Below are 26,999 nucleotides of genomic sequence, written 5' to 3' on the forward strand. Positions count from 1 at the left end.
TACTACATGATTAGACTTTACAAGAAATAAAATATAACTTATCTATATTATCCATTATTTTATTTTTTACTTAACACTTAATTTAAGTGCTCATCCTTAATTTTGCTACATTATTCATCATTTTAAATATATAAAAATCAAAATATATTTTTTTATATTTTATATCTTATATTTATACCTGTAGGTAACATTAACCGTTTGTCTCAGAGGTCTTTGAAAAAACAGGGTCGAAAAATCCCGAACAGCGCGATAGCGCTTGTCTTAATCGATTGCGAAGAGAAACCAATAGCTCTCGTCATATTTGTTATTTTTATGAAATACATTTATATTATAATATATACATACTATTAGTTTATAAATATTTCAAGTTTGAAACTCAAATGGTTAAGATTACACAATGATAGATTTAATTGGAAATATATTCTCTATTGCATTTTTTTTAACTTATTTTCAGCGTACTTTGCCCCAATTCCATAACGAATAATTTTGTAATTTCCTGGTTCGGTTAAATCAATAATTGTTGATCCAAGTCTCAAATTGTTATGCTGTTTACCAGGTTGTCTAGTGTAATGAAATATTCCACCTAATTTGTTCCATAAGTTTTCAAATTCCAAAGCATATATGCAACTGGGTTTATTACTTATATTAGCACTTGTTAACGCTAAAGGTCCTGCTACTTCAGCTACATGGTTTATAAATTTATGATGTGGAACTCTGATGCCTACCGTGTCATGATTGGGATTCAGAGCAGGGTTTAAAGCAGGAGTTCGTTTGAGAATGATGGTATATGGTCCTGGTAATAACGAAGATAACAAACTAATTGGTACATGATCTACAATGCCCCATGTTTTTATATCTTTCAAGCTACTAACACAAATAGATAATGGCTTATCTACTTCGCGTTTTTTAATTTCATAGAGTTTTTCAATGGCACTGGTGCTTGATACAAGACAAGCAAGACCATATATTGTATCCGTTGGAATTGCTATAATTTCATTTTTCTGTAATAATGAAACAGCTACTGCTATGGTTCGTTTTCCTTTGCACATCCAATGATTACCATGACATTTTAGTGCTTCCACTTCTTCATGAGCTGAATTTATAAAAGTACTCATTGGACCCACTTTTCTTGCATACGAAATCATTCTCTTTCCACCAAGTAAGAAATAGCACTGTATGTTTAAAATGGAAAATTTATTAATTAGTGATAGCAGTGTCTGTTCTAGAGTTAATGATACACAAATACAATGGATTACAAAAATATTTGAACACTGTAGAAAACTTTTATGTATATGATTATGTGTATGTAGAGGTTATAAAATACCTTTAGTCGCGCCAGTTGTGACCACATTGAGGATTGCAACATTTGTAAAATGTTGTCATAGGCTCGTCGGCGGATCTGGTTTGAATCTGCATGAAATATGCTCTAGGATTAGAGCACTTTGGACATCTTTCTTCAGTAGAGTCGACGTTCTCCCAAGCTGCGCTTCCACCTAATACATCATCCACCTCCTTCAATTTTGGATACGTACGACTGCTTACTCTTCTCACGATATTGAATATGTATGGACACGTGTTACACGCGAAACGCAATCCTGCCACAGCTTCTTCTACTCGGAGCACATTGCCACATGTTGGGCAAAACATTAACATCGTGCAAATACAGATCCCGCTGAATCATTAGAAGAGCAAACTATATTTTTCGTTGATTATTTATATATAAAATTATGGAAATAAAACATATAACATGAAATAATGAATTCACTAAAACATATTTTCATAATACTACCTAGAAAATAAATCGTTTTACTGTTCTTTATAAGCTGTTCTCCGGTCCAAATCATATCTACTCCATTACCAAACACACTCTGTATAGATATTAGAACAACTATCTATGTATCTATGTATAATGTATGTGTAATGCTTAATTACTATAGACAGTTGTATTTATTTTGTATAGTGGTTTCCCACATGACAGGAACGATAATTAATACTTAATTTATAATTTAAAAATATATTTTACATACATACAGATTGTACTATGGTTAGTGTTGGAATTCACATGAAATCACATATGTATACGCCTTTTGCCTCACGACGATTAAGCATGGGTCGTCTTTGCAAATCTTTTCTTAAAGTAGTTGATTATTAATAAGTTATAAAGAAATTGTTACAAATTTTAAATAACTTTTATATACCTGTTTATGTGAGTGATGATTTTAATATATGTTAAATATTATTCACAAAATATTTAATATATATAAATAACTTGTGAAAAGATAACAGAACAGAAAGAAGTGTTTTATTTACAGCTACATTCGATAAATTAGGATAATTTACACAAAAGGGCATGAAATTATTCTCTGCTCTATGTTAATTATTTTTTGTGTACGAATAAATCTCAAAATTGTTTTGGTAAACAAATATATAAGATAATTAGGTTATAAAATATATAATCTCTCTTTACTATTTCTGTATTTTCAGTCATGAATGATTGATTCATTGTTTAAATGATTAACTATTAAAACGAATAAAAAAAAGTCACAATTTTGGTAATATATGTGGCGCCGTCTTAAGAAAAATAAACTAGTTGTGTAAAATTTTTATCACATATATATTTCAACATGTTTCAACGGTATGTACGTAACCTATTTTAACCGGTATTATTAAAAAATGTCAGTTTTCATGGATTAATGTAATTACGATTTTCTTTTGTCATTTTAATTTTTAATATAATTTCTTTTATGTGTATTTCAGTTATAAAAATCTATGCTTAACATCAAACATACAATCAAGATATAAAAGTATATTATCAAAAGCTGAAGCAAAAGAGAGAAGAAATTTGTTATTTGAAGAGGAGAAGAAAAGACAAAGAAGCACTGTGGGACGAATTGAAAAGATAGAAGTTAAATATCAATCCCCTGTAGAAGACATAACACTTATAATGAACAAAAGTATATCAACCCCCACAGATTGTGCAAAACATATCTCTGAAGGTGTATCTAAAGTGTCTGCTATCGCTATGGTTGACGGGTTACCGTGGGATATGAACAGACCTTTATTACAAAATTGTGAATTAAAGCTTTTAAATTTGGTTAGCCCAGAAAACAAAATAGTAAACTCAGCCTTTTGGCGAACTTGTTCTTTTATTTTGGGTGCTGTTATAGATATGGCCTTTAAACCAGACATAACAGTTCACTTACACAGCTTCCCAATACCAGTCATAAAATCAGGTAGTTTTATATATGATGTGTATGTTGATTTGCCTGATTGGAAGCCTACAAATGAAGAAATGCGTGCATTATCTGCTCAATATATAAAGCTGATAAACAAGGAATTGCCTATAGATAGGATAGAGATTTCAGAAAGTTTAGCACTTGACATGTTCCAAGATAACCCTATTAAAGTATCACAAATACCAGATATCGCAAACAGTAACAATAATAAAATTACTTTGTATAGAATCGGTGATCATATAGATATTAGTAAAGGACCTATGGTAGGAAACAGTTCGTTGATAGGACGTTGTACAATTGCTGCTGTCCACAAAGTTTCAGAGCAGGAAAATCTGTATAGATTTCAAGGTATAGCACTTCCCAAAGGAATTCTTTTAAACCAATATGCGTATGGCATATTAGAGAATCGCGCTAGAAAACTGAACACTACAACATGGTCATTCTCATTGGAGGAAAATAACGAGGAGGCAGATACCGAAATGGTTGGTAGGAACTGACCTTAGTACGCCAAATATATAGTGTAAATAAAAATGCATACTTTCGGTACGAATCTTCGTAATTACAATAAAACACATTTATATAAATATTAATCATTCACATATATGTAAAGTACTTTATTATACCTCTTATCAATACCTACTATTAAATGTTGTACTTATATATATATATACGAGTATATAGCTAGTGCGTTAAAAATTGGTATAAGACGTATAATTGTATAGTATTAATGTATATATATGTATGTATATACACGTTTGTGTGTGTGTATACATTTGCACGTGTATATGCGTATGTATGTTTACAGTACTTCATAGTACTAATAATACTTTAATGTACAAATTGTGATAATTCATCAATTTTAACACCCTCTTGGTAGAAGAAGTGTACATACATAAGTAGTGAGGTCATAAAAATAGTCAAGCTTGAACATACATTAATTTTGAATATCAAAATAGAAATTTCTAAGGAATAAAAAATCTAAGAGAGTTAATAGAATAGTATAATATAAATAGTTAATATAAGGGAATTAATAGAATAATAGAAAATCTAAGGGGAGATATGAAACTTAAATTAGCAACATAAGCTTATTAGGAGTATAAAATATCAAATTAGACATATGTAGTTTTTTCTTTACAGCTATAAGTTAATGTTGACTAATATAATTATTATTATGAAGTAGAAATAATTACGGACCATTAATACAATGTAATTTTAATGCAAGGTTGTAGACAAAAATTTTAAATAAATTTATAAGTAATGTTTGTAATCTGAAATTTGGGAATTTCTATTTTGAGACTTTCTCAGACTAATTATGTATCTACATTCAGCCTAAACGTATACAGTCCTATATATTTTCTACTAGATCAATCGATATGCTTATTTAATTAGTGACCTCAACTTATGTTTTAATTTAAGATTTCACTATACATCTTCTACCATAAGTACACGTCGTGGACTATGCAATTCCCACACAAAATTACCAGGTAATCTATTAGCTATCGATGCTGGACACGTGACGTTCATTTGCAAGTAAAGTTGTTGATTCCTGCACACTTTCATCTCGTAAGTTTCGAACTCGTCCGATCTTAATATCGATCTAACAGCAAGTGGAGCCAGGTCTGGCGTGCATTTCAGTTCGACTTCGATTATTAAATCGAAAGACGGTGGCCTCTGGACTTGTTGTTCCGTTTCAACTGTCAAATTCGTCGTGCTTACTGTCTGCATGAATTTGCTCTCATAAGCGTATTTGTTCATATTTCCATAGTAAAAGAAACGTCCACCATATTCTCCGTATCCTGAGTAAGTGGAAGCTGGCGGAGGTCTCAACGGGAGTGTCAAAGGAATCTATAAAGAAAGAAATATCGTTAGTTATTTATTGATAGTTACAATGTGGATAGTATAATCAATAATGAATATTAGTAATCTATATGTTACTACTTGATACTAAAAACTTGGTATTGACCGGTAAAAGGAGTGCCATTTTTCAATACGAAAGACAAACCTTATTTTATTGATGAAAAATAGGTAAAAATTATTCAATATTTACCAAGAATTTATCTCATCTTATTTACATTCGAATTTTTGGAAAACATTTTTTCATAACAATAAAGTGAATATTCCAATAATTCGTAAAAACTACTTCAATTTATTGCTAAGAAAGATAATTTTTTAAGAGATTGACCATGAATCTATCAATATAATGTTATAATGTATCAATAATGTTGCTGAAGGAAATTGTTTGTATATATATTGTTTTATTTTTTTTTGTATATGTAAACGTCACCTGTAAGAGTAATTCGTGTTCGTAATGTAAGTTCTCGAAGAGGTGTTCGTTCACACTGCCTACTAGACGTCGTAATCGAAGATACATGAAACGTTGTTCGTCTCTCCAAGAATTCTCTTCAGCCTTTTTGGAAACATCTAGACTGGTGAACCAAGCGCGTTTCATTGTGTATTTCAATTTCATGCTGACAATTCTCCCGGTATCTCGTTTGTTAGTCAATACTTTGAAAAAGAGTACTTGTCGACCTTCTACGAGACAGTCCAGAACGTCTACGATCTTGCATCCGGAAATCAGGGCCGATCTACTAATATTATTTTATCACGTGACATTTTAACACGTAAATATATATTTATTCTAAAAGATAATGTACATTAAAAAAATTGTTATATTTAAAAAAATCTAGACATATATTAAAAGAAATAGAGAGAAGCTTTCACTGAAATTAATAACAAAGATGACAAATTTTTCAAGAAATCACTCGTATAGTTATAGATGATAAAGGTCAAATTTTAGTTATATTTTTCTTAACTTTCCCTACAAATTTTTTCCACAACTTAATATATTACAAATAGACTGCCGAATTTAATGCATTTACGGGTGAATTTAAAGTTGCAAATATATACAGAATGCATGTAATACGCAAAAATATATAAAATGTCTAGAGTACAGTATGATATTTTTATTCTCTATGATATTTAGTATTAATACTAGATTCCATTTTCCTAATTATCTTCATAAAAATATTGCACAAATATCCGCAGTCTAATCGTAATTTTTATAATCGGTGCTCTTTTACGAAGTGGTTCACCTGTTCACCCTGCGTTCAGAGACTTTTTCAAAGAAGTTCATGAACCGTTTGCAGATGGTTATAAAAGAAGAGATAGTCGATTCTGCTGTACGAGGACCGATGATGGACGAATGATACTTTGAAATTTGACTAAGTAGCTCGTTCAGGTTGTCGAGCAGACTACCAGCGTAGAAACAAAGCCTTGGAAATTTTTGTTGCTTCGTTGGAGGATGTGTGTACCTCCAAGTGACTGCTCGTAGCATTTTGTACTGTGCTTTAATCAGCTCTAGAGCGTCTAAAGCTTTGCTACAGGCAAATAATTCGGCGTCCGTTTTTGTAGTTTTCATGACGTTCTCATTGCGCTTTATTATACCATCCACCTTCGCGCAAGCCATCAGAAAGGCGCCATTTAAAACTGCTGCTGCAACCGTTGAGCAGTGTCTAATACAGACAAAAGTGAGTTTGAGTTATTTTGTTTTAATAAAATAATGGACACAATTATCTTTTTTCTTTTGAGAATTTTAGAAGTTAGATTTTTTATTCTTCACGTTCATATCTCCTTAGATATCTTCTTTTTTTTGGAATATTTCATTCATAAAAAGCATGGAATATACAAAAGGTGAGAAGAGTCGTAATTATTATTTTTAACATTATATGTTATTAGTTTTAAAAACATGAGATGACATATTTTATAAAAATTTCTCTTCTGGATAATGATGCAGATAATAAAAATCTAAAATTAAAGGAGACATTGATACAAACAGTGGTATTTAAAAAATTACCTAGAAACTAAACGAACGGAAGTAGCAACATCATGAAGAGGCAGTAACCGAAGAATCATCTCCAAAACTTCCGGCGGAAGCGTGTCCAATGCATAGCCATGACAACTTTGTTCTGTTAACAGGGATATTTCTGATTCTTTCCGCGATCCCTGATATTGATCGCATCTTATAATTGGTATTTTCGGTCGCTTGTTCGCGTTCATTTAAAATTAGAACATTAAAAAAGAATATAGAGTTAAAACAAATTTTCCCTTTGATGTCGATGCTACTTTGCGCTTCTTTGTGTTCCTTTTTTTTTTTGCTTTTACGTCGTCAGTGATCTGTTAAACAATTAATTATATATTTTCTCGTTACAACATTACTCTTTTTTGTTAATTAAATGTTGCCTCTGGGTAAAAATTTTATAAAACTAGGAATGTCGGACAAAATAAAACAAACGATACGTGGCTATCGTTTGTAATCGAGTTCTTCTTTCGATAATTGTATTACAATTTTCTACACAGGGTGTTTCAATCTTCGTATCCTCTAACATAGTTTCCCCTTGTACAATGAAGAGGATAGCTTGGTAGTTGTGCTTATTGAAAACAAGAGATGTTGTTTCTTTTGCGATCAATTTATTAGATTATGTACAAGTTGTACGTCATTTTAAAGTCGAGATTGTCTTTGGTTTGTGTGTCGTTCCGATAAATGAAAATAGAATAGGAACTTAAAATCACTTAAATTATATGTAATCAATTATGTACTTTATAATTAAGCATAGCAATTTTTTTCGAGTATACAATAGTTGCAATTGTAGTTGCAGTTGTCACATTGACTGTACATCTTCGAATTTTTGCAATTACATTGTGAAATAAACTGATGAGACTAAATGAAGGTTAATAAGAGATTTTTAATCTAAAGATGCCTTAAAACCTTATCTCACAATGAGCATCACTTTAAAATAATTTAACAATCTCCTTATTATAAACAAACAGCGTCAGTTCTTCATCAGTTTCGCCACTAGAAACTTTCGTAAGACTTAATTTAATTTTTCAAACCCTGTTTTCATTATTATACCTCCAATTCATTCCATTCCATCCCATTAATAAAATCTGAAATCTTCTAATTTGTCTTATAGCCAAACCTCATATCAGCAAGATTTTCAAGCCAAATTAAACAAAATTTTTTAAGATCCTCTATTTAAGATTTAAAATTAGAAAAATTAAAAAGTCGGCTTAAAAATTATAAAATTACAAAACTACAAATTATACATTTATTTATAACCATTTTCCATTATTTCGGGGCAAAACTACATTGGGGACCTTAGACAGAGAAATTAACAGGCATCAGGAGTGTGAACTTGGCCTGATCCACCGGTAATTCATCTGATGCACACGGACTGATGCTGTCCAAAAGCGTTTGAATCGCGTTCTGGTTAGTAGGGTGCTTCCTCTTAGTGTGTTCCCTCCTGTGCTTCAATTCTTTAAACGTTTTCCCGCATTGTTCGCAGACATAAGGTCGTGCTGCTTCGTGAGATCTCATGTGACCTTCGAAGTGACTCTTTCTGACAAATTTCTTGCCACACTGACCGCAATCGAATTGAAAACGACCTTCGTGAGCCGCCACGTGGGAGCTCAATGTCCATTTGGTCTTGAAAGTCTTGGAACAGTAGTCACATCTTATCTTGGATGCTGTATTCGAATTATTTTTCACTGGTTGCGCAATTCTTCGAGGATTCTTATTCAGAAGCAACATCTCTTCAAGTAAGAAGTCGTCTTCTTTTTCTGGTTGTTCCCTTTCACTCTTTTCTAACACTGTTTGAGCTTCCAACATGTTTGCTGTGTGTTGCTTCATATGCTCTTGTAATTCCTCCTCATCCCGGGAACATGTTCCACACAGAGCACACACATTCTTACCCAGAACCTGTTAGATATTGATGATATAAATGTCAAAGATGGATCTGATGTAATATACATACGTATATTAAAAGATAAGGTTGTCTAGGTAATGAGCTAATTAATCTATTAGTCGATAAAGCTAGATGGATAGCCAGTATTAGGGAAGTAGACGAATATGATCTAGACTTGTTCTGAGATTTGGAAGCTATTTGGTTCTGTTGGAATATTGCTAATTGTATTATGCAAAAGAATCTAAGTGATTACTAAAAACTGTTGTATTCATTATTTTATTGAAAATATTCCTAAACGAGAATTCTTCCATAAACCATTTTTTCCATAAACATGTTGGCATCTACCTTATCAGAATAGCAAATGATGTTATCCAAAGGGAGAGTCTGATTAATTTGTAGAAATTGTCATTTATTATTATTTCATTATTATTAGGAATATTCGTAATTACAATATTAGGAATAAACCTATATGCTGGAGTCTATTTCGTTGGAGTAACAAATTTAAGAAGGGAATCTAATTAATTATTAGAAATTACTAACATACCTTTTCATGGGAGCTCATGTGAGCTCTAAGCTTAATCTCACTAGTGTACTTCTTCTTGCAATGCAAACAAGAGTAAGATTTACTCTCGCGTGATTCATCATTCCAAACCATATGTTGTCTATCAATTATTCCATTTGCTATATTCTCGTTACTTTCCTTCCCATTTTGTTTGCCGACCATAGTGTAATTTTCATAACCGTGCAGCTTTTCTTTTCTCATTTCGTGACGAGCAATGTGTCGTTTCAGGTCGTGTGCCCTCGAGAAGGCTCTCCCATACCTGGTGCAGCCAGGATAAGGACATCCTTTGGTTTTATCATTTCTTAGCCGAGAGTGAACATTATTGGACGACTGTTTGCCATCCTTGGTGTAATCTTTGCAAGATTTTTCAATTTTCTGACTGGTAACTGTGGCCAACTGAGCTGATAACGGAATTACAATAGAGATGGTTTCATTGGTTCCTGGATTTACTATGGGACCAACATGTATGGCTGGAGGCGTCGCCAGGGATATACCATTTTCATTATTTTTACTCATCATGATCCTCAGTAAAATTTCCCAGTTCTTGAAGACTAAGAAAGACAAAAGAAAAAAAGGAAACATTAATAGCTTGTTTTGTGTCATAGGAATTCCAATTGTAGGTCATTGGAGAAAACATGATAACATGGGATTGATCGATAACTTAATAAATTTGGAAGAATTTCCTTATAAAAATAGGAGATGTGATATATTATGTTCTTCTCTTGTAATCTTTAATTATCACGAGAATCGTTTTTTGAGAGAGGAATGAAATGGAGTGAATGGAGAATTTAATCCTATGTTCATATTCAATATTCAACGAATCAATATCGTAAAAACCTAGTCCTATGGAAACTCGAGAAAGCGTGAAACCGATAGTAAAAGACAAATACTTGTGTTCTTCTGTTTTTAATTTGTATATGCAACTCAATGTAATTTAGATGTAGTATTTATATTATCGAATCATGCATGTACAGGGAGTTCCAATAATGATTACATTTTAACATCTTCACTATAAAATAAGGAATAAAAAGAAGAAAAATATTCTGATATTTTACAATGCAGATGACTTCTTGAACAACTTTAGGAAATTTATATCTATGGAGATCGTTTATAGCTTCCATAAACAGGTAAATGAAGCCTTGTGAAAAAATATTCTAACATATCACAAAATTCCCAGTAAATAATTTTGTTTTAGAATTTTCAGTTTATCAAGAAATTTTGACGAATGGCCATAAAGTAATTTTATTAAATAATTAAATAATTTTGCTTGAATCTTTCCAGTTTGCCAAGAAATTTTGATGAATAGCCATAATTATTGAACCACCCTGTAGATGCATTATTCGCCATGGAAAGGTCTACTTCTCCAAATGAACTTTCCCTCGAACAATAGTATCGAACAAAGGTAGCATAACAAAATCAGTAGCCATCTTGAATCGAGCAAATTCACCCTCTGTATTCCGAATGAAAGAAATTTGCAGTTACAAGTGACATTACATTCATTTACATTTCAGGGGACTACGAAACAGTTCTGGAAACGGGTTTTTACTTGGTTTGCAACCTTGCTCCGCTTTGATTCTTCGATCGCCTCCCTCTTTTATTCGACACGTCAGAGGCTGCCTCAATGATTCATCCACCTCACGCCTCTTCTACCCTCCCCTTGGAAAGGGCGAGTCGACACGCGACATCACGTATCATTTCCTTATCCACGAGTATTCAACGATAATGTCATTCACTGTTAAATAATTTTTATTATTTATACATGTACCTATATGTAGAAGTTCATATACAGTGGTTGTAAGAAGTATTTATACGTCATTAATATATATTATACTATATAATAAATAAATACTATTATACTATATATTATAATATTTATTATGGTATTAAATATTTAGTATTTATTGCAGCATTCACATGCTAATTAATCAGGTCCAAGTACGTTAAATCTCGTACTATTCAGTATTCTTTTCACATGATTATAAAAATTTGATACCATGCAAACGAAACGCATAGAATCTAGTAAAAAGACGCTTCATTAGAAAATAAGGGTATGTTCAAATAATTTTTGCAGCCACTATATATTCATGTATATATCTATTTCACGTTATCACATATTTTTGTGTACGACGAATAAGCCGCGCAATTAATGATTCTTTCCTTTCGAGACTTTCTCGAGCAATTCGTTTTCTTAACAAGCACCCCACCCGGGTTTGCACCGGGTAAAAACGGACGACAATTTTTCGCGGATCGAAAGGAATTCTGACGAGAGACGAGGTTTCTCCCTTTCTCTCCTTATCCACCTCTCTTCACTACCACGAGAGCCTCTCTATACCTTGTGTACAACACACACGATCTTTGTGAACACGCGCGCGGTCGTGTGTTGCCGTGCGTTACAACGTGGATGACTCCTCCACGGCGTGGATGAAACGACTCACTCGACTTGCTCACTTTCCTCGCCGCGATGAAAGTGTGCTACTACTGATCAGGAACGCGCACTCTCCCTGTTCGTTTCACGGACGCGGTACCTCGCGCATGTCAACGTCTGTCTTGCTGATATATTATAGCTCGATGAGAGTATTGTCGTGATGTTATGCTGTTCTGTAAATTTTCTTCCTTTTTTTCTTTTTCGTTCTGTTTTATTGGTGATTTTTTGTTAATATTTGTTTTAGGGAAAAGGGGTGAATGATTAGGGAGGAAGAGGGTTTGAGTTTGATTAGATTTAAATTAAGTTAAATGTAAATTAGATTTAATTTAGATTGGAATTGTATTGTAAGTAGATAGAGGACGTTCGTATATTTATGGGAAATTTGTAGATGCTGGAATATACAGAATGTACATAATATACAAAAATCCACATGTTGGACGAAAGTATTGTCATAACGTTACGCTGCAAGTTCTATAGGTCTTCTTCCTTTTTTAGTTGTTTCTTTATTGGCGATTTGTCGTTAACTTTTATTTTAGAAAGGAATAGCGTTTGGATTAGATTTTAATTAAATTAAGTTAGGTATAAATTTGGTTTAATTTAGATTTCAATTGAATTATAACTAGATTGAGGATACCTTGGTATTTATGGAAAATTTGAGGATGTCAGAAGATACGGAATATATTGATACATACATAACAGGCAAAAATGTTTTGAGGAGGGTGGCTGAATGACTAAAAAAGAAGCTAATTTTTTAAAAGGATGCATTAGTCTTTATTCCGAATATCATGATTTTTATTGATTCTTTATATTTTATCTTTTTATATAGTCATAATTAAAAATTTTATACTAATGTATATTCATTTTTAATTATGAATTTATAAAGATAAATTTTACATCTATGAATACAACTTCTAGAAGAACTCCTAGATTTGCAAAATCCATCGAGTCATATAATACAATGGAAACGTTACTAAACTGCTTGATATCAAATGACACACCTTCTCAACTTCCCCTGAGATCACATATACCGAGCTTAATCAGCTAATGGCGCGGTTGAAAATAATTACTCTCGAATGGGTAATTTGGATCAAAAAATGATATTACATTACGTATGTAAAACGACTCATCATCTTTAAACATTTTTAAAAGTCAAAAATATTATAAAGGGGAAAAATCAGCTTTATTATGTTTGTAATAACAACGTGTGCAAATGATATACCTACATTAACGAGAAAATTTCATGAAATGAAATGTACGATTTAATTAAACGCCTGTTAAACACGGACACGTGCACTGACAACAACATCTGCGCTATCACATTATATTAGGCATCTAATGTAATTATGTAGTAGCCACTAATCAACGCAAGTGTGACGGACACGAAAGGTCTAATCTATTAGGTAAACTGAATTTCATCCACGCTTAGTGATCATTGCATTCTTCTTACTTTTTTTAACATATTTTATCATAACTTTATTTTAAAGATTTGGTGTTCTAATCACTAGATATTAATACAGGGTGATCTAGAGTTTAATAGCCGAACTTTACATAGGTCATTTAAAGTTCCATCGATATGTTATAATAAAAGTACGAAATACAAAGAGAATGCGATTTTTGCCACCAATTTTACGTGATTACTTATAACAAAACTTGACTGTTAAATACCGGAATATACTGTATATTTTCTTGTATTTTGTGCGTTATATGCATTTTTAAATAAATGCATTTCTCATTAATGCGTGAAAATTTGCAGTCTAGTAATTTTATTTTGTAGTAAGTTAGAAGGTAGCACATGCATAGAATAATAGTGTTTACAGAACTTGTTCTAAATTATTTATTGTTGCTGATGGAGAAGTTTGTTTCTTGTAGTTTCCTTCAATCTGGAGTATGGCGAGGCTTTTATACTTGATGCTAAAATGTTTATATACATCTAAGTGGATTCATTGAATATGGAAATTTTTACATTGACAAGATTTCCTTTTCAACCTGTTAATCATATCTTTTAAATAGAAACTTTCATAATCGTCGAATTTGAAATAAAAAATGAATAAATTTCTATTGAGTCGGTTTCAGTTCTTGCAAATGTAAATATAATATGAGTCATTTTTAAATAATCTGATTGACGAACTAACTCATGTTTCTTGGTTGGTAACTCGTGATTTTATAGAGGATATTTTGTAGCATATTAGTACTGTTCTTCCTTTCTGAAAATCATCTGATTTACCATAGATCTACTGTAATAAAAATTATTATTCTTACGCATAAAATATTTTGAATTATATTTAGTAATATATTTCGATAAACGTGATAGAGTGAGATAGTATAATATATAGGTATATATAGGATAATATATGTATACATATATACATAAAATACATACAGTGTGAGGTGGTTATAACGTGTAGGTTTATTTAATAAAATAACGAGTGGATAAATTTGTAATAGTCAGATATATTAAAATAAGTACAACTACTGGTACAAAGATAGTGTATGCCGGTTGTAGTCGTCTATCGCCCAGTGCTGCTATACCAATCGAAGAAATGATAATAATACTATTGTCATAGGTAGCACGTTCATACATCTATATTAACGGATGTTACCACGAAAAGTTAAGTTAAGTTAAAAAGTTAAGTTGTAACCTAAAACAACGTTAATATTCAAAGGTACAATAATATGGGTCTCTCCTAGATTTAAATTTTCCATTTCAATTTGAAACCTTTTCTACGGCCAGGTGCCACTACAAGTATAATATAGATGATATAGATAATACGATATCAGAGATATAATGTGTATGGATAGCATGCATGCAGAATGCTATAGATAACATACAAAACAGAATATTATAAATAATATAGATAATGGAGCATAGCATAAATAGAACAGACGTAGAAACGCTGACTATAAAATTGTTAAATCCTCAATGTTTCAGGGTTTAACATTTTAATATTTTAACGTTAACATAATTGATTTAACATTGAGAAATATTGTGCCGTTGATTTGTCATTACAATCCATTTACTTGTAAAACGTTACATAGCATTGCATATTTATTGTCAAGCATTTTTTATTTAAATAATATTCTTCAAAAACTGAAAAATTATAATATACAAGCCATACATATGGCTCCAAATAAATCGATAAACACTCGACACTAGAACACACAGTACATAATAACGACAGAAACATAGTGGATAGACGGTGTAAACGAAACTTGATCAGAGCATGCTTTGGTATGCTAAGTGGTACGTATTAAGCTAATTAATGGATGCATCTCGGCATAATTTGTGTGTTCAGAGTCTCTTAGTTACCACGGTGTACGCGGTTCCTGTGACAGATCGATACTTCTAATTTCATCGGTTGAAGAGGGGCAGAGAGGAAATGGGTGGAAAGGGAGAGGAGAGACTAGGAGGTGGAGATGCAATCGCTTTGGTTGTCATACGCACAATCACGAGGTTGCGTAACATTGAATCTACGATGTTCGAAAAGAGTGAAGCAACTTCGGATTTTCTCCCCTTATGAGAGTCATATAAATGCAGATGTGGTCGTATTTCCGGTATAGAAACATCGGTATCATTTCGAAGTATACATACAGCAGCTCACAAAAGTATCTGAACACTTGCAGAAACCTTTTAGCAAAATATAGAGGGTGTCTCAGTAATAATGGTACAATTGACAAGGAACCGACCCTCAATTTGTTTTCAAATTAATAACAATCAACTGTTTTATTAAAAATTGTATTTCGCGCCATAAAATATTCAACGTGTTGCATATATACGATCTAACATACAGGGTACAGGGTATATACGTGTAAAATGTATCTGTAAAAATATAAATTAAAGATTATTTATATTTTCTGTTATGTATGAAATTATTGTGCAAAGTGAAAATGATCGTTGCACGAGAATCAGATAATTGATCATTGTATATAGATATTTATTGTAATACAAGGTATATTACAAGTATCTAGTAATAAGAAAATTTTATTCTGTATTTTTTGTTCATTTTTCCACATGGAATTTATTCCTTGCCGATTGTACCGTAACTACTAGGCTCATTGCATTGCTAAGGAGATTTCAAAGAGTTTCATACAACACACGTCATACATTTATATTTATATACAATATATCATAAAATAATAAAAAAAATAGATAATACGTTATAATATACTTGTAAAAGTTTTCTACAAATGCTAAAATACTTTCATGAGCCACTGTATATTATAATGTACGTTGGCGGGCATAGGAAGATACCTTAGCCCCTGGCGAATGGCTTTTCTTTGGAACTTACCAGTGCAGTGGATGCGCTTTCATTTCCATAACACGTGAATGTATATGTATATGCTTGGTCTTATTTCCTATTGAAATCGAGGTTTTATGGTTTTCAGATGCAGCGTGTTCTATTCGTATATAGATTTTGCGATTGTTTCCAAATTATGGTAAATTTGTGTGGATAAGATACATATAATAAATAGAACAATACATTGTACTTTTTTTTTATTAAAAATTATTTGTATTATAAGCTACACAGGAGAGCGTATATGCATATGTACAATGGTCTACTCGAATAATATTTACATAAGCATTATCTACATTTCAAGGTACACGTGAATTAATATACTGATCAAAATTATAAAAATTGCGTATCATCGTCTTTGTTCATAGTATTTCTTATCCATTTTACGTAATACTGTATCCTAGTATACACATCAGGATATCCTGGTCTAGCACATCCTGATCCAAAAGAAGTGACGCCTGCCAATTGCCATACTCCGTCTGCTCGACGGCATTGTAATGGTCCTCCAGAATCACCCTAAGAGATGTTTCTATTTTATCATTTAAAACATTACTTATAAATGTATATATGTATATTTATATTGCTAAAAACATTTACGACACTAATTACTGAAAATATTGTTAAAATATTCGAATCAAATTTTAATAATCTTGAAACGAAGAAATGTGTACTACTATACTTTTATCTTGTAACTTAAAATATTGCTTAATATCATATATATATATATATGCATATTCAAAAATTTTTAAAAAGATTTATAACTAACTGTTGAAAATATTTTTTAGGTGTGCGAATGTAATACTGAAAAAGGAAAAAATATTTACTATAAAGCGTAGTAAATGTTTCAGAAGGCGTATTAAAATCGAAGTATGATGAGTATGGAGAGATTTTAATGTTAATTTCACATTGTTATAAATAGCAATTTTATGAGTAAAGGAATTGACGAGATTCATCTGGATAGAACCTTGTCATAGAGAGCCAGATTGCATTATCCAGAAAATGCAAGGATTCCAATCTACTTAAGTGTATTTTGATGATCGGTGGTAGATATCTTATGTAACGACGAAAGTAATAACTCTAAATTTCATGAAATGAAATGATGAAAATGTTTTAGAATTTGGATAAAAAGAATTGCTTTTGAAATAATAAGATTAGAACAATGTTACTCGTATGCAGCATAATATGATATAATAATATCAAGCATTCCAGCTTAGATTTTTACTCGGCAGGAATTTAGTTAATATAATATAGAAATTGATTATTTACCACGCAGCTTCCGGTCGAGCCATCAGTGTGACCAGCACAGAGATGACCGCTTCGAAGCGATACCGATTTCCCATAAGCTTTCATGCATTTTTCAAGATCTAGCAATGGCACTGAGGCTTCTAATAATGCAGTGGAAAGTGACTGAGAAGGTCCGTATCGACCCCAGCCAGAAGCGACGCATTGTCTATTCGCAAGCTCCTCTTCCGGTTCCGGTAAACATATCGTTCGTACTACTTTGGACAAAGGAGCTGGTCTAGCTAACTTCATCAGCGCTAAGAGAAAATTGAATATCCTAAATTTTAGTAATTTTAACACAAACTATCGTAGTTACCTAGGTTCTTATCAAGCCAACGATACCATTTTAGGGTTAAAATTGTTTATTTACCAATATCGTGTAAGTAATTGTTGAATCTCTCATGGAGGATCACTCGTTCAACAGGTAGTCTTGCCGAGCCTCGTCCACCGGAGTCTAATTCCCATTCCCCAACCACCGCCGTCCACAGTGCACCAATCGGTAAATTGAAAAGCTCGCTGTAAGTAAATATCCAGTCAGTTTATAAATCGATGGTGATCAAAATATGTATATTTATATTTAATTAATCTTTACATGTACGGATAAATTTCATTGGCTAACAACATTGTACATTTATCTAATAATTTAATAAATCTTTTTTTAGACACTCTATATAGTGATAATCTGGAAGCTCGTCGCTAAGTTCGTATAGATTCAATGAAAAGTGAAACCCACTTATGAATGCAATGAGCAGCTGTGACGACCCAAGTGGGTTCAATGAGAACGCCGCCGCACCAGTGACCGATAAATCCTAATTTTGGGTGGAGAAGCTGTAGAGACACCTGCCAGGGCCAAGAGCCTCGTTTACTCGGTTTCCCGTTAAATATTCGACCCGTTGTACTCCCGACGTTCTTTTGCTTGTCCACAGTAGAAGAAGTGACGTTTTTCACCGACAGAATCGCACGTGGCTGCCTATGCGATGCTGAAGGACATCCGCAAGCTGTTATTCAAAAACTCAAGTTTCCCACCTCGTTGACTTTCATTGGTAGTCAACTAATATCAATTAAATACGTAATATATTCAATGGTTTGACGAAATGGTTATTTGTAGACTGTAAATTTTTACGAATTTACGCGAAATTTAAAGATTTAAAAATATACAAAATGCATATAATAGTTCTATAATATATGTATAACAGTTTCTTTATAAATTCTATTTCTAATTCTAATTCAGTTTAGTTACAGAAATAGGATCCAAATAGAGATCTGTGTCACTCACTAAATATTATTAGTGTTTTTATTTTAGCATATTAAATGCATCCTGCAGACTTTTCCACTTTTCCATTTCTCATAAAGGTACAAACAATCTATTTATTATATGGATAGAAATTGCATTAAAATGTTTAATGGCTATCAAACTTGAAAAATAAAAATGATCTTCCTTAAAAAGCTAAAAGACATACAATATTTTAAAAATATCTAAAAATACATTATAAACAATATTCAAAAAGTACACGATAAGTGTTATAGAAACGGTAGCTTAACATTATGTTATACTTACAGAAATGATCTTCCTGAACGATCCTCAGGATCGTGCAGTCGATCTCCGCAAGAATGAAAAGAAGTATCGCCAGCCCACCGCGAAGATTCATTTCCAGTAAGGGAAGCACACCATGTATACAACTATCTTCTTCAACCCCGTACACTTTATTGTCTCATACTCATCATATTGAATTATAACGATATACACTTTGAACTTTGCTATTTTATTGATAATGAATTTTCTTAATATACCTTTGAATGTTTTAAATCTCACAATGTACACAAATCAATTTTTTTACTATCAATTAATTAATTTCTATCATCTTTCAGATAACATCACAATGATATTAAAAAGACACGCATAATCGAAGAAAATAAAATAAACGAATAAAAGGTACTTTAACAAAGATATCTACAAAAGTTTACAACTTTTAACAAAGACGATAAAGGCAAGTGACGAGAGTACGACTAGGTAATCCTTGTTGCGGATCGTTCACTAGAACGAGTAAATCCTTCGAAGGAACTTACTTAGAAGAAAGTGATCGTTGACGATTCCCATCGAAGAAGGGGAATATGCATACTTGCGATCACGACGAACCAGTGGAAACTGGCAGCTCTTAAACAGACGAATATCGCTCTCACTAACGAAAGTTACCTCTTTGCCATCACTGTCTTTCTTCCTCGCTCTTTTCATACCAATTAGAAACGTTCATTTTTCTTAGATACGATTATGAATCATGTGTCTTCACAAACGCGTGCAATACGATCCTTCTATCAATGAATCCTTTTTTTATTATTGGCTACTTAACTCTCAATTAACTTGCATATTACACACTTCCTTTAGAATAGAAACAAATCTTCTTCGTTGGTTTTCAGATAGGAATTTTAAAGACTATTTCTTTGAGAAAGAAAAATCTTCATGGGAAAAAGAAAGTTGATCGCTACTTTGAGTTTAAAGAGACTTAAGATATTGTTTCAGCTCTGCTAATGAGATAGTGAATGTAATTCATACTTAATTTTATGTAGATTATATTTCATTCAATGTTGGATTAGATCTAATTATTCAAATTTAATGTTAATTTGGTGTTTAATTTAGTACTTAATTTTGGTTCATCTCAATTGAGCTAAATCTAATAAACTTGGCATAGATATAATTGAATGTTTAAGAGGAGTAAAGGACTGAAGATTGAAATTAAAAAATGTGTTATTTAAAATAACTTTTATCTAATTTGAATCTAACTTAGTACCTAAAAGGACTTGAGGATAAAATTTTAGGATTTAAAAAATGTATACGTCATTCAATCTTAAACTATCAAATTTAGAAATGGAGATATTTTCATGGTGATGTCTAGATCTAGAAACCCAATTCGCCTACTAAACACATCCTGCGTTACAGATCTTCCTTTCAGTCTGTAACGTATAATCCGTTATGAATCATTTAGTTGTAGTTTCTCGTAATTACGCATTATCGAGGCATCGGAGGAACGATCGCTTTTTTGCTTGACGTCGAATTACCCGATGCAGTAGCGTGTTTACCAACAAACCTGTTAATCATTACTCTCGAGAAACGGATTCTCGCTGAGAAACATAAACGCACGTATAGCTTGTCATTTCACTACAACGAGAATGTCAGTGATGCAGAGCAGTGAACCTAGAGGACGATTCAAAAATTCAATCATAAAATTCTTGGAAAAGGATCATTATATTACATTGATTATCAAATTAATTTATAGAAGCAGACGAGCAATACTTACAATACTCGATTTTGAAATTAATTCTTTCATAAAAGACAAAAATAATAAAAACTTGAAGATGACATCTTTGGAATTTACTTTATTAACATATAATTAAATAATATAAGTATCATAAATAAAAAGATTTATTAAATATTTTTCCATGAGAAAAGGAAGAATGTTCAAATTTGAAAACTGGAAGACATGTTTTGAAAGGACCTGTATAACTTTAACCTGTATAACTATAAAAACATGTTAATTATAAATTGAGGATATTGAGAACTAAAAATAATAGTTTGTTTCCTTTTTTGAAGCAGCTTGTAGAGTTGCTGTTATCGAGGCCATTTCCATGAGGCAAGGAAAGTGAGGAGGAATGCAATGTGACGTCGAGATAAGTAACGAGTTGAGCGTGTTTAATTACTCTCTCTGTTCACGAGAACATTTTTAGCATTGCTAATTCGTTCAAAGAGAACTTTATAGCGTTATAAATTATGAAACTCGATCGAAATTACAAAAATTCCACGACGTAAATTATATAGTTGAAACAAGGTAGGAAGCGTGTAAACGAGATTTCCTTTTTTCTCCCTTTATAGTTCAGAAGAAAGCGATGTAAAGTAAAATTGTTTTCTACGAATCGTCCGTCGTTATTTGAATTTTCTATGGTTCAATTTTGTCACTATTTCAGCTAACATCGAATAATTTCGTATTATTTCCACTAGAAACAGTCCAAGTGTAATACTTGTATAGAATCAGCTCTAATTGTGAAAGCGAAGACAGTAAAGTCGATGAAAGCGATCCTTTTGTTTTTCCAAAGCGATTTAACATGACCGTAATTCCGTGTGTTTCACGTTCAATTTAAAATTCCTACATGCAGAAAATGAAAATATTCCGTTTCGATTATACATTGCTTACAGGATATACAAAATGTTTATATTTCCCGCTTGTAATAATTTTTTCATCCAATTGTAAAAAAGTGCATCTAATATTTATGAAAAACCGATACACATTTTCACTCATTAATTACAATAGAGAAAGTTATAAAAAAACTGCTTTCTGATATCCTTAAAGAACATAGTGCATGCACCATTTACTACACCTGCATACTTAGGTAGTTTTCAAATCTTATGGAATTATTTATCATAATTGAAATTTAAAAACTGAGATATAAAACTGAGATATCTTTTGATACAAATTCATATAAATTTTTTATTGTCATATCATTAATAATAATATGTAAGGTACATATAATATATATTGTAATTTATTATGATTTGTAATAAATTATAACAAAATATGTAAAAGGTTATATGTAGACCGGAAGTGTTATATTGCCCGGATATAAAAATGCAATATGGCGGCTGAGGAAAGGTAGGCACATGCCATAAAGCAAGAAAACACATTGAGATCAGTTATATATATTTTAATCAATTTGTTTTTATACCGGACTACAAGGGTATATATATATATTTGTTTATCTGTGTACTTTTTTTTGTTATTACAGTCGATTGCTTTCTCTTAACCATTCCAATCAATACAGATTGAGATTCGAATTTACAGCAATACATCGCGAGTAAGCAAATTAGCCTAATTTGATACGGCGTTTTCTTTTAGATCAACCAGACTCGAGAATCGTTATAATATACATGTACAATAATAAGCGTGCTGAATGTGTAAAAAGACGGAATAGATTGAATCCATTTAGGAGATAAAAATTGCTACAAAGTATCTTATAAACTGTAATTGACAATACAATGATATATAGTCAATCAGAACATTTTTTGGTAAGCAATACAAAAATTTTATTCATTAATGTTGAACGACTGCAAATACACAATTATATATTTCGAAAGAAAGAAATTACAATACCCAAAGGTCAATTGTCCCATTATCTTAATTAAAAAAGAGTTTCAACGTTGAAAATGTTTAAAAAAATATCCCAAAAGACATAGATGCCTTTTATAAAAATTTAATGTAATACAAATAAACAAAAAAGAGAAGAAATTCAATCTCTTCTTGAATCTAATAATATTTATGTTAAAAAATATTAGATTGTTTCTTACCGAACAAAATTTTGAAATGTCCATTGCAATCATTCAGCATTTCTGTGATCAAAAGATCGAGCAAAAAAAGATCAATGTACGCGTGTTCAGCTGTGTCGTGGAACAACGAACAGTTCAAGACCTCTTCTGTTAATTACATTGCATCAGTATATGTATACAATTGATTGTGTAGGTGAACAAACGAGTGTATTTACAATATCGGTACAGACAATATATACAGGTCGAAAAGTGTAACAGACAGTTTCTCGTGTTTGTGATGTTAATCCTTGTCGATTACGATTACTCTTGACGACTAGTGATTGTAACAGCATTACAGGAAAACGATCGCGTTAAAGCGCGTCTCCACCAGCGTTCGCGAATAATATAGGACTCTTTGCATATCAAGAAAAAATACAAACTCGAACTTGAACTCGAAAAGTGTGGAAATAGAAATCCTGTGTTCGCGGTGAGAAGTTGAAAGTAACATCCACACCGGCTAACATCTCACGAATACCGTTCCCAGATATTTCATAACCATTACGCAATCTTCTTGTAAACACTTCGTTGCCCTAGTTCTTAACTGTCCTAACCCCATTTTTCTAAAGAATGTAATTAGCTAATGCACATATGTCTCATCGGTATAAAGAATACAAATTCATGAAAATATGATGAAAATTCTACTTAGCAAATAACAAATATTCAGTTCTCTTAAATTCTAACTCTATACGATTATATAAAACTACATGAAATATAAAGACTAAATAAAACTTTTAACTGTAAATAAGAACTAGAGCATCGACTTAACAAATTCACGTCTTATTCATAACATTTGTCTAATTAAAATAAGATCAAATATGATATAGTTTGAATCATTTATAATTTTGTAATTACAAGTGATCAACAGTGTTCATGTAGTGTTCGTCGGTGAGTATCCGTCTTTATGAACATTGACCGAATTAACAAGATAACTTCAAAGGGACGACATATCGCAAGAAGACGCAAGAAGTTTGAAGGTTTCTTTTTGTTTTTTATTTTTTTGATTCAGATCATTGAAGATGAGCAAAATCTTCAAATTTGTAACGCGACGTTTCCCTTCACAGGTGATTGTTTTTTATTGTCTGATTATTGTTTCGCTTTACACAACATTCCAGTAATCCATTCATTTGCCTCTCTCAAAGATTAAAAACACAAAATGATACAGTTCTCGATTGAACATAAAACGCAGTAGGGCATTTCCGACCGTCTGTCTCTGTGTGGTATTTTATTTTACGTGTTCATTACCTTTAATCATCTTTGTCTGTACATATTTATACGAAATCGTTATCATTAATATCGTACAAAGGTAACGAAGCGGAGGAACATTGTTGAACGATATATCAACTATCCTAAAAATATTATATTCTTTACATCAAACGTTTTTCCATTTTTCAAATCTCGTTTTCGAGTTTTGTGTTCGTGCACGAAACATGTTAATCCTTTTATAGGCGGTGAGACTTATTCTTCTTCTTAATGAAATAGATACACTACTCAAAACAATTACGTTAGAGCTTTGCAGGTGAGGAAATTATTGCATTCAAATTTCATAAAGGTACATATAATGCATCCAAGAAAAAATAAGTATATATTGATTACATACATGTAATTATATCTTTTATATTTTATAATAAATGTGTATGTATATATATTCTTTCGTAGATTAATAATATACTACATATATTCTACTTATTGATCACTTTCTTGATAGGATATTTTGACTAATATTTTGATTTTATTGCTTATATGGGTTAACCAGTTAAAGAGATTTTGAGCATGCGTATGTTTTAACGACATAATGAGTTTATTGAATGATTTGTAATTGTTTTGAGTAGTACACAAAAAAATAATATACTGTGACAATGAAATATCACGCATTTACTTACGAACATGATATAATGTGCTTTCTGCATTAATCACGTAATTTTGACGGACATGTGTGAGCAATTTGTATTTTCATAACATGAAATAAAAATACAAAAGCAGCTTTATTAAAATTTTCATCAAACTACAAATCGAATTTAGGATGTTAAAGGAAATGAAACAAATAAGATTAAAATAATTTCCATGCTTCCATGTATTCTTTATTTTATCTCTAGCATGAAAGGAAAAAAATTGATTTAAAGCACAAGTCAACTTGCACATGTCCTACGTATGATGCATAAGATATGTTGAGCAAACTTGATTTTGTACCATATGAACTTACAGGTAAAACCTAATGGATATCACAATCTAAAGCACGGCGATTTAGATGCTGGATAAACTTAATTAAAGGAAATATAGCGAGGTGTCCAAAATTTATTCGATAACGGTGCGTAAGGAAAAGCCATTCAACTTTTACTTTTTTCACACTCGTCACAAACTTACATTTACTTTCGTTAATTTTGTACTATTCAAAATTACAACTCATTTCAGGTCTTCCATTAACACGTTAAACGTCATTTTTGTCATCTTGTTCCTGGGAATCGACACTAAACTTTTTATTTGTACACAAACTGCCACGGACGCATTTTTTGTATTAACACACCGCACCGCTTAAAGGCGAGAATTCCTTTGTGCGTCCAATGTACGTACGTGTCTGCGTCAAAAGCAGTCTTAAACCCAAGTCACATAAGCAACGCAATCTCGCTGCGATATCGCAGCCGGCATCTGACGCATCCGTCGGGCACATTTGTACATTTACAATGAAAAAGTATGCTTTTGTTTTCGCAGTATCTGATTTATCATGTGATTTGAATTTGACTGTCTTGGCGTAGATGCGCGCATTAAGCACACCTAGAACATCTCGCCTTAAATGGGGAGCAAACCAAAATTAACTTTGTGTTTAACATATTTAGATAACGACTGTATAAATTATGCAGTTTAGAAACTTTAAACTGCATAATTAACAAAGCACCAACCTATCCTCACTTTATTTCTTCCGCTATTCGATTCATTGATCGTATTGATTTCTTATTGATAAAATCTTAAAAGCTGTCGAGAAACAATTTGATAGCAGAACTAATGTTAGCTTGAAATAGTCTACTACGGAAGATAGACTGGAAGGGAAGAGATGTCTTCGAAAGCATTTTTTGAGCGATTCGGTATTTATCGAATGATTATACCTGTAACGAAGCTTCTTATGGAAATACTATACAATACGTTTATCGACGATAAATCGCAAGCGTGTTCGTTGCTTAATTCCAATTACGTAAGGCTCGATTTACACGATAGCACCTTTTCGTTTTATTTCACAAATCTTTTCTTTTCACGGATGTCACTTTGATTCTTTGGGCAATGTCGAAAAACTCAATTGGTTAATTCTTGTCTGAATCAATAATTTAACATATACAACAATAATAATACTATCAATAACGGAAAATGTTATTATTATGCGGAAATAGATAGTTTTTATGGAGGTTAATCTTTTAATTCTAAGGTTAAGCTCCATCATTCTACCAGTATAATAAAAGTAACATGAATTCGAGGTACAAATAGATACAGATCTATTACTTTTAATTAAAATTAGTTAATGTGATCGTATCGCCAAATTCGATTTTTCAATCAAAGATCATATTTTTCCAAAAAATATCTCGAATTTAACAATACATCTAACATTTCTGAATACAGACATTGCATCACTACTTATGTCGAATTTGTATTAATAATTCATCGCACGCTCGTCTATTTACTGATTCTAGAATAAAATAAGTAAACATACTATTTCCTTGTGATACAGTCTTAAATTTGCCTCGTACTCTCGTTCTGTTCTCATCTTAAAATGTTTACGAACTATACACAATTTTTATACAATTAGGCATATTCGTTTATTTATCGTTTATGTCTTTCTTTTTGTTACTTTTACGTTAGATGATAAATATCAAACGAATTTTCGCTTATCGTTTGCATACCGTACATACTAACACGGATTGGCTTTCGTTCTTAGGAACGTAATTATCCGCGTGATATGGTTCGCTTTGTTTATTCATATTACTTTTTTTTTACTTTTGTTGTTTCTTTTTCTTGGTTTTAAATGGTCCGTAAATTTTGTGTTCGACGCAGCAGGTAGTGCGTGATAAGGCCCTAAATGTACATTCAAAAAATTCATAAAAACTTTTCGGCAGTAATGATGATAGACA

General features: G+C 31.8%; 6 protein-coding genes and 1 long non-coding RNA gene across 13 annotated transcripts; 2 read left to right on the forward strand and 5 right to left on the reverse strand.

Moving 5' to 3' along the window:
• Positions 1–45: 45 nt before the first annotated feature.
• Tcs1 (Threonyl-carbamoyl synthesis 1) lies at positions 46–1,145 on the reverse strand. The gene has a single exon (XM_069129076.1). The coding sequence runs from the start codon at positions 1,143–1,145 to the stop codon at positions 426–428; it is 720 nt and encodes a 239-aa protein (XP_068985177.1). The 3' UTR covers positions 46–425.
• Polr3K (RNA polymerase III subunit K) lies at positions 1,040–1,878 on the reverse strand. The gene is made up of 3 exons (XM_069129077.1): positions 1,811–1,878; positions 1,325–1,672; positions 1,040–1,172 (listed from the first exon to the last, which is right to left on the reverse strand). Exon 2 carries the CDS (start codon positions 1,651–1,653, stop codon positions 1,327–1,329), a length of 327 nt encoding a protein of 108 aa, XP_068985178.1. The 5' UTR covers positions 1,654–1,672; positions 1,811–1,878; the 3' UTR covers positions 1,040–1,172; positions 1,325–1,326.
• A 518-nt stretch (positions 1,879–2,396) lies between these two features.
• Positions 2,397–3,831, forward strand: mRpL39 (mitochondrial ribosomal protein L39). Its single transcript, XM_069129075.1, has 3 exons — positions 2,397–2,415; positions 2,485–2,635; positions 2,758–3,831. Exons 2-3 carry the CDS (start codon positions 2,625–2,627, stop codon positions 3,731–3,733), a joined length of 987 nt encoding a protein of 328 aa, XP_068985176.1. The 5' UTR covers positions 2,397–2,415; positions 2,485–2,624; the 3' UTR covers positions 3,734–3,831.
• A 605-nt stretch (positions 3,832–4,436) lies between these two features.
• LOC138187861 (uncharacterized) lies at positions 4,437–7,782 on the reverse strand. The gene is made up of 4 exons (XM_069129078.1): positions 7,090–7,782; positions 6,329–6,748; positions 5,521–5,821; positions 4,437–5,081 (listed from the first exon to the last, which is right to left on the reverse strand). Exons 1-4 carry the CDS (start codon positions 7,290–7,292, stop codon positions 4,659–4,661), a joined length of 1,347 nt encoding a protein of 448 aa, XP_068985179.1. The 5' UTR covers positions 7,293–7,782; the 3' UTR covers positions 4,437–4,658.
• Positions 7,684–12,030, reverse strand: LOC138187857 (zinc finger protein 660). 5 transcript variants are annotated; one of them, XM_069129073.1, is made up of 4 exons: positions 11,651–12,027; positions 11,098–11,271; positions 9,522–10,090; positions 7,684–8,991 (listed from the first exon to the last, which is right to left on the reverse strand). In XM_069129073.1, the coding sequence occupies exons 3-4, from the start codon at positions 10,056–10,058 to the stop codon at positions 8,392–8,394; spliced, it is 1,137 nt and encodes a 378-aa protein (XP_068985174.1). In that variant the 5' UTR covers positions 10,059–10,090; positions 11,098–11,271; positions 11,651–12,027; the 3' UTR covers positions 7,684–8,391. The 5 variants fall into 5 exon arrangements, with proteins under 5 accessions (XP_068985174.1, XP_068985170.1, XP_068985172.1 ...); XM_069129069.1 differs by having other exon boundaries at positions 11,086–11,271; XM_069129071.1 differs by having other exon boundaries at positions 11,086–11,271; positions 11,872–12,026.
• A 4,418-nt stretch (positions 12,031–16,448) lies between these two features.
• Positions 16,449–24,177, forward strand: LOC138187482 (uncharacterized). Of its 3 annotated transcripts, none has more exons than XR_011175181.1 (8): positions 16,449–16,560; positions 16,661–16,817; positions 17,042–18,055; positions 18,200–18,890; positions 19,098–19,191; positions 19,407–19,470; positions 21,127–22,262; positions 22,421–24,177. It is a non-coding gene; the product is annotated as an uncharacterized LOC138187482 (long non-coding RNA). The 3 variants fall into 3 exon arrangements; XR_011175180.1 differs by having other exon boundaries at positions 17,042–17,671; positions 17,962–18,055; positions 19,407–22,262; XR_011175179.1 differs by having other exon boundaries at positions 19,407–22,262.
• LOC138187481 (chymotrypsinogen A) lies at positions 16,554–19,230 on the reverse strand. The gene is made up of 5 exons (XM_069128313.1): positions 19,096–19,230; positions 18,271–18,517; positions 17,908–18,053; positions 17,523–17,794; positions 16,554–16,772 (listed from the first exon to the last, which is right to left on the reverse strand). Exons 1-5 carry the CDS (start codon positions 19,184–19,186, stop codon positions 16,590–16,592), a joined length of 939 nt encoding a protein of 312 aa, XP_068984414.1. The 5' UTR covers positions 19,187–19,230; the 3' UTR covers positions 16,554–16,589.
• Positions 24,178–26,999: the final 2,822 nt, after the last annotated feature.

The sequence above is a fragment of the Bombus flavifrons genome, chromosome 15 (assembly GCF_040668555.2).
Source record: "Bombus flavifrons isolate JBK064 chromosome 15, iyBomFlav1_principal, whole genome shotgun sequence".
Classification (NCBI taxonomy): domain Eukaryota; kingdom Metazoa; phylum Arthropoda; class Insecta; order Hymenoptera; family Apidae; genus Bombus; species Bombus flavifrons.

Coding starts and splice junctions, on each gene's coding strand:
- Tcs1 (XM_069129076.1), bottom strand. CDS start 1,145: ATGATTTCGTATGCAAGAAAAGTGGGTCCAATGAGTACTTTTATAAAT.
- Polr3K (XM_069129077.1), bottom strand. CDS start 1,653: ATGTTAATGTTTTGCCCAACATGTGGCAATGTGCTCCGAGTAGAAGAA.
- LOC138187861 (XM_069129078.1), bottom strand. CDS start 7,292: ATGAACGCGAACAAGCGACCGAAAATACCAATTATAAGATGCGATCAA. Junction 6,749..7,089: donor TCCGTTCGTTTAGTTTCTAG/GTAATTTTTTAA, acceptor TGTCTGTATTAG/ACACTGCTCAACGGTTGCAG. Junction 5,822..6,328: donor TCTGAACGCAGGGTGAACAG/GTGAACCACTTC, acceptor TAATATTAGTAG/ATCGGCCCTGATTTCCGGAT.
- LOC138187857 (XM_069129074.1), bottom strand. CDS start 10,058: ATGATGAGTAAAAATAATGAAAATGGTATATCCCTGGCGACGCCTCCA. Junction 8,992..9,521: donor ACATGAGCTCCCATGAAAAG/GTATGTTAGTAA, acceptor AATATCTAACAG/GTTCTGGGTAAGAATGTGTG.
- LOC138187481 (XM_069128313.1), bottom strand. CDS start 19,186: ATGAATCTTCGCGGTGGGCTGGCGATACTTCTTTTCATTCTTGCGGAG. Junction 18,518..19,095: donor CGTTCAGGAAGATCATTTCT/GTAAGTATAACA, acceptor GATGTCCTTCAG/CATCGCATAGGCAGCCACGT. Junction 18,054..18,270: donor GCTGCTCATTGCATTCATAA/GTGGGTTTCACT, acceptor ATTTACTTACAG/CGAGCTTTTCAATTTACCGA.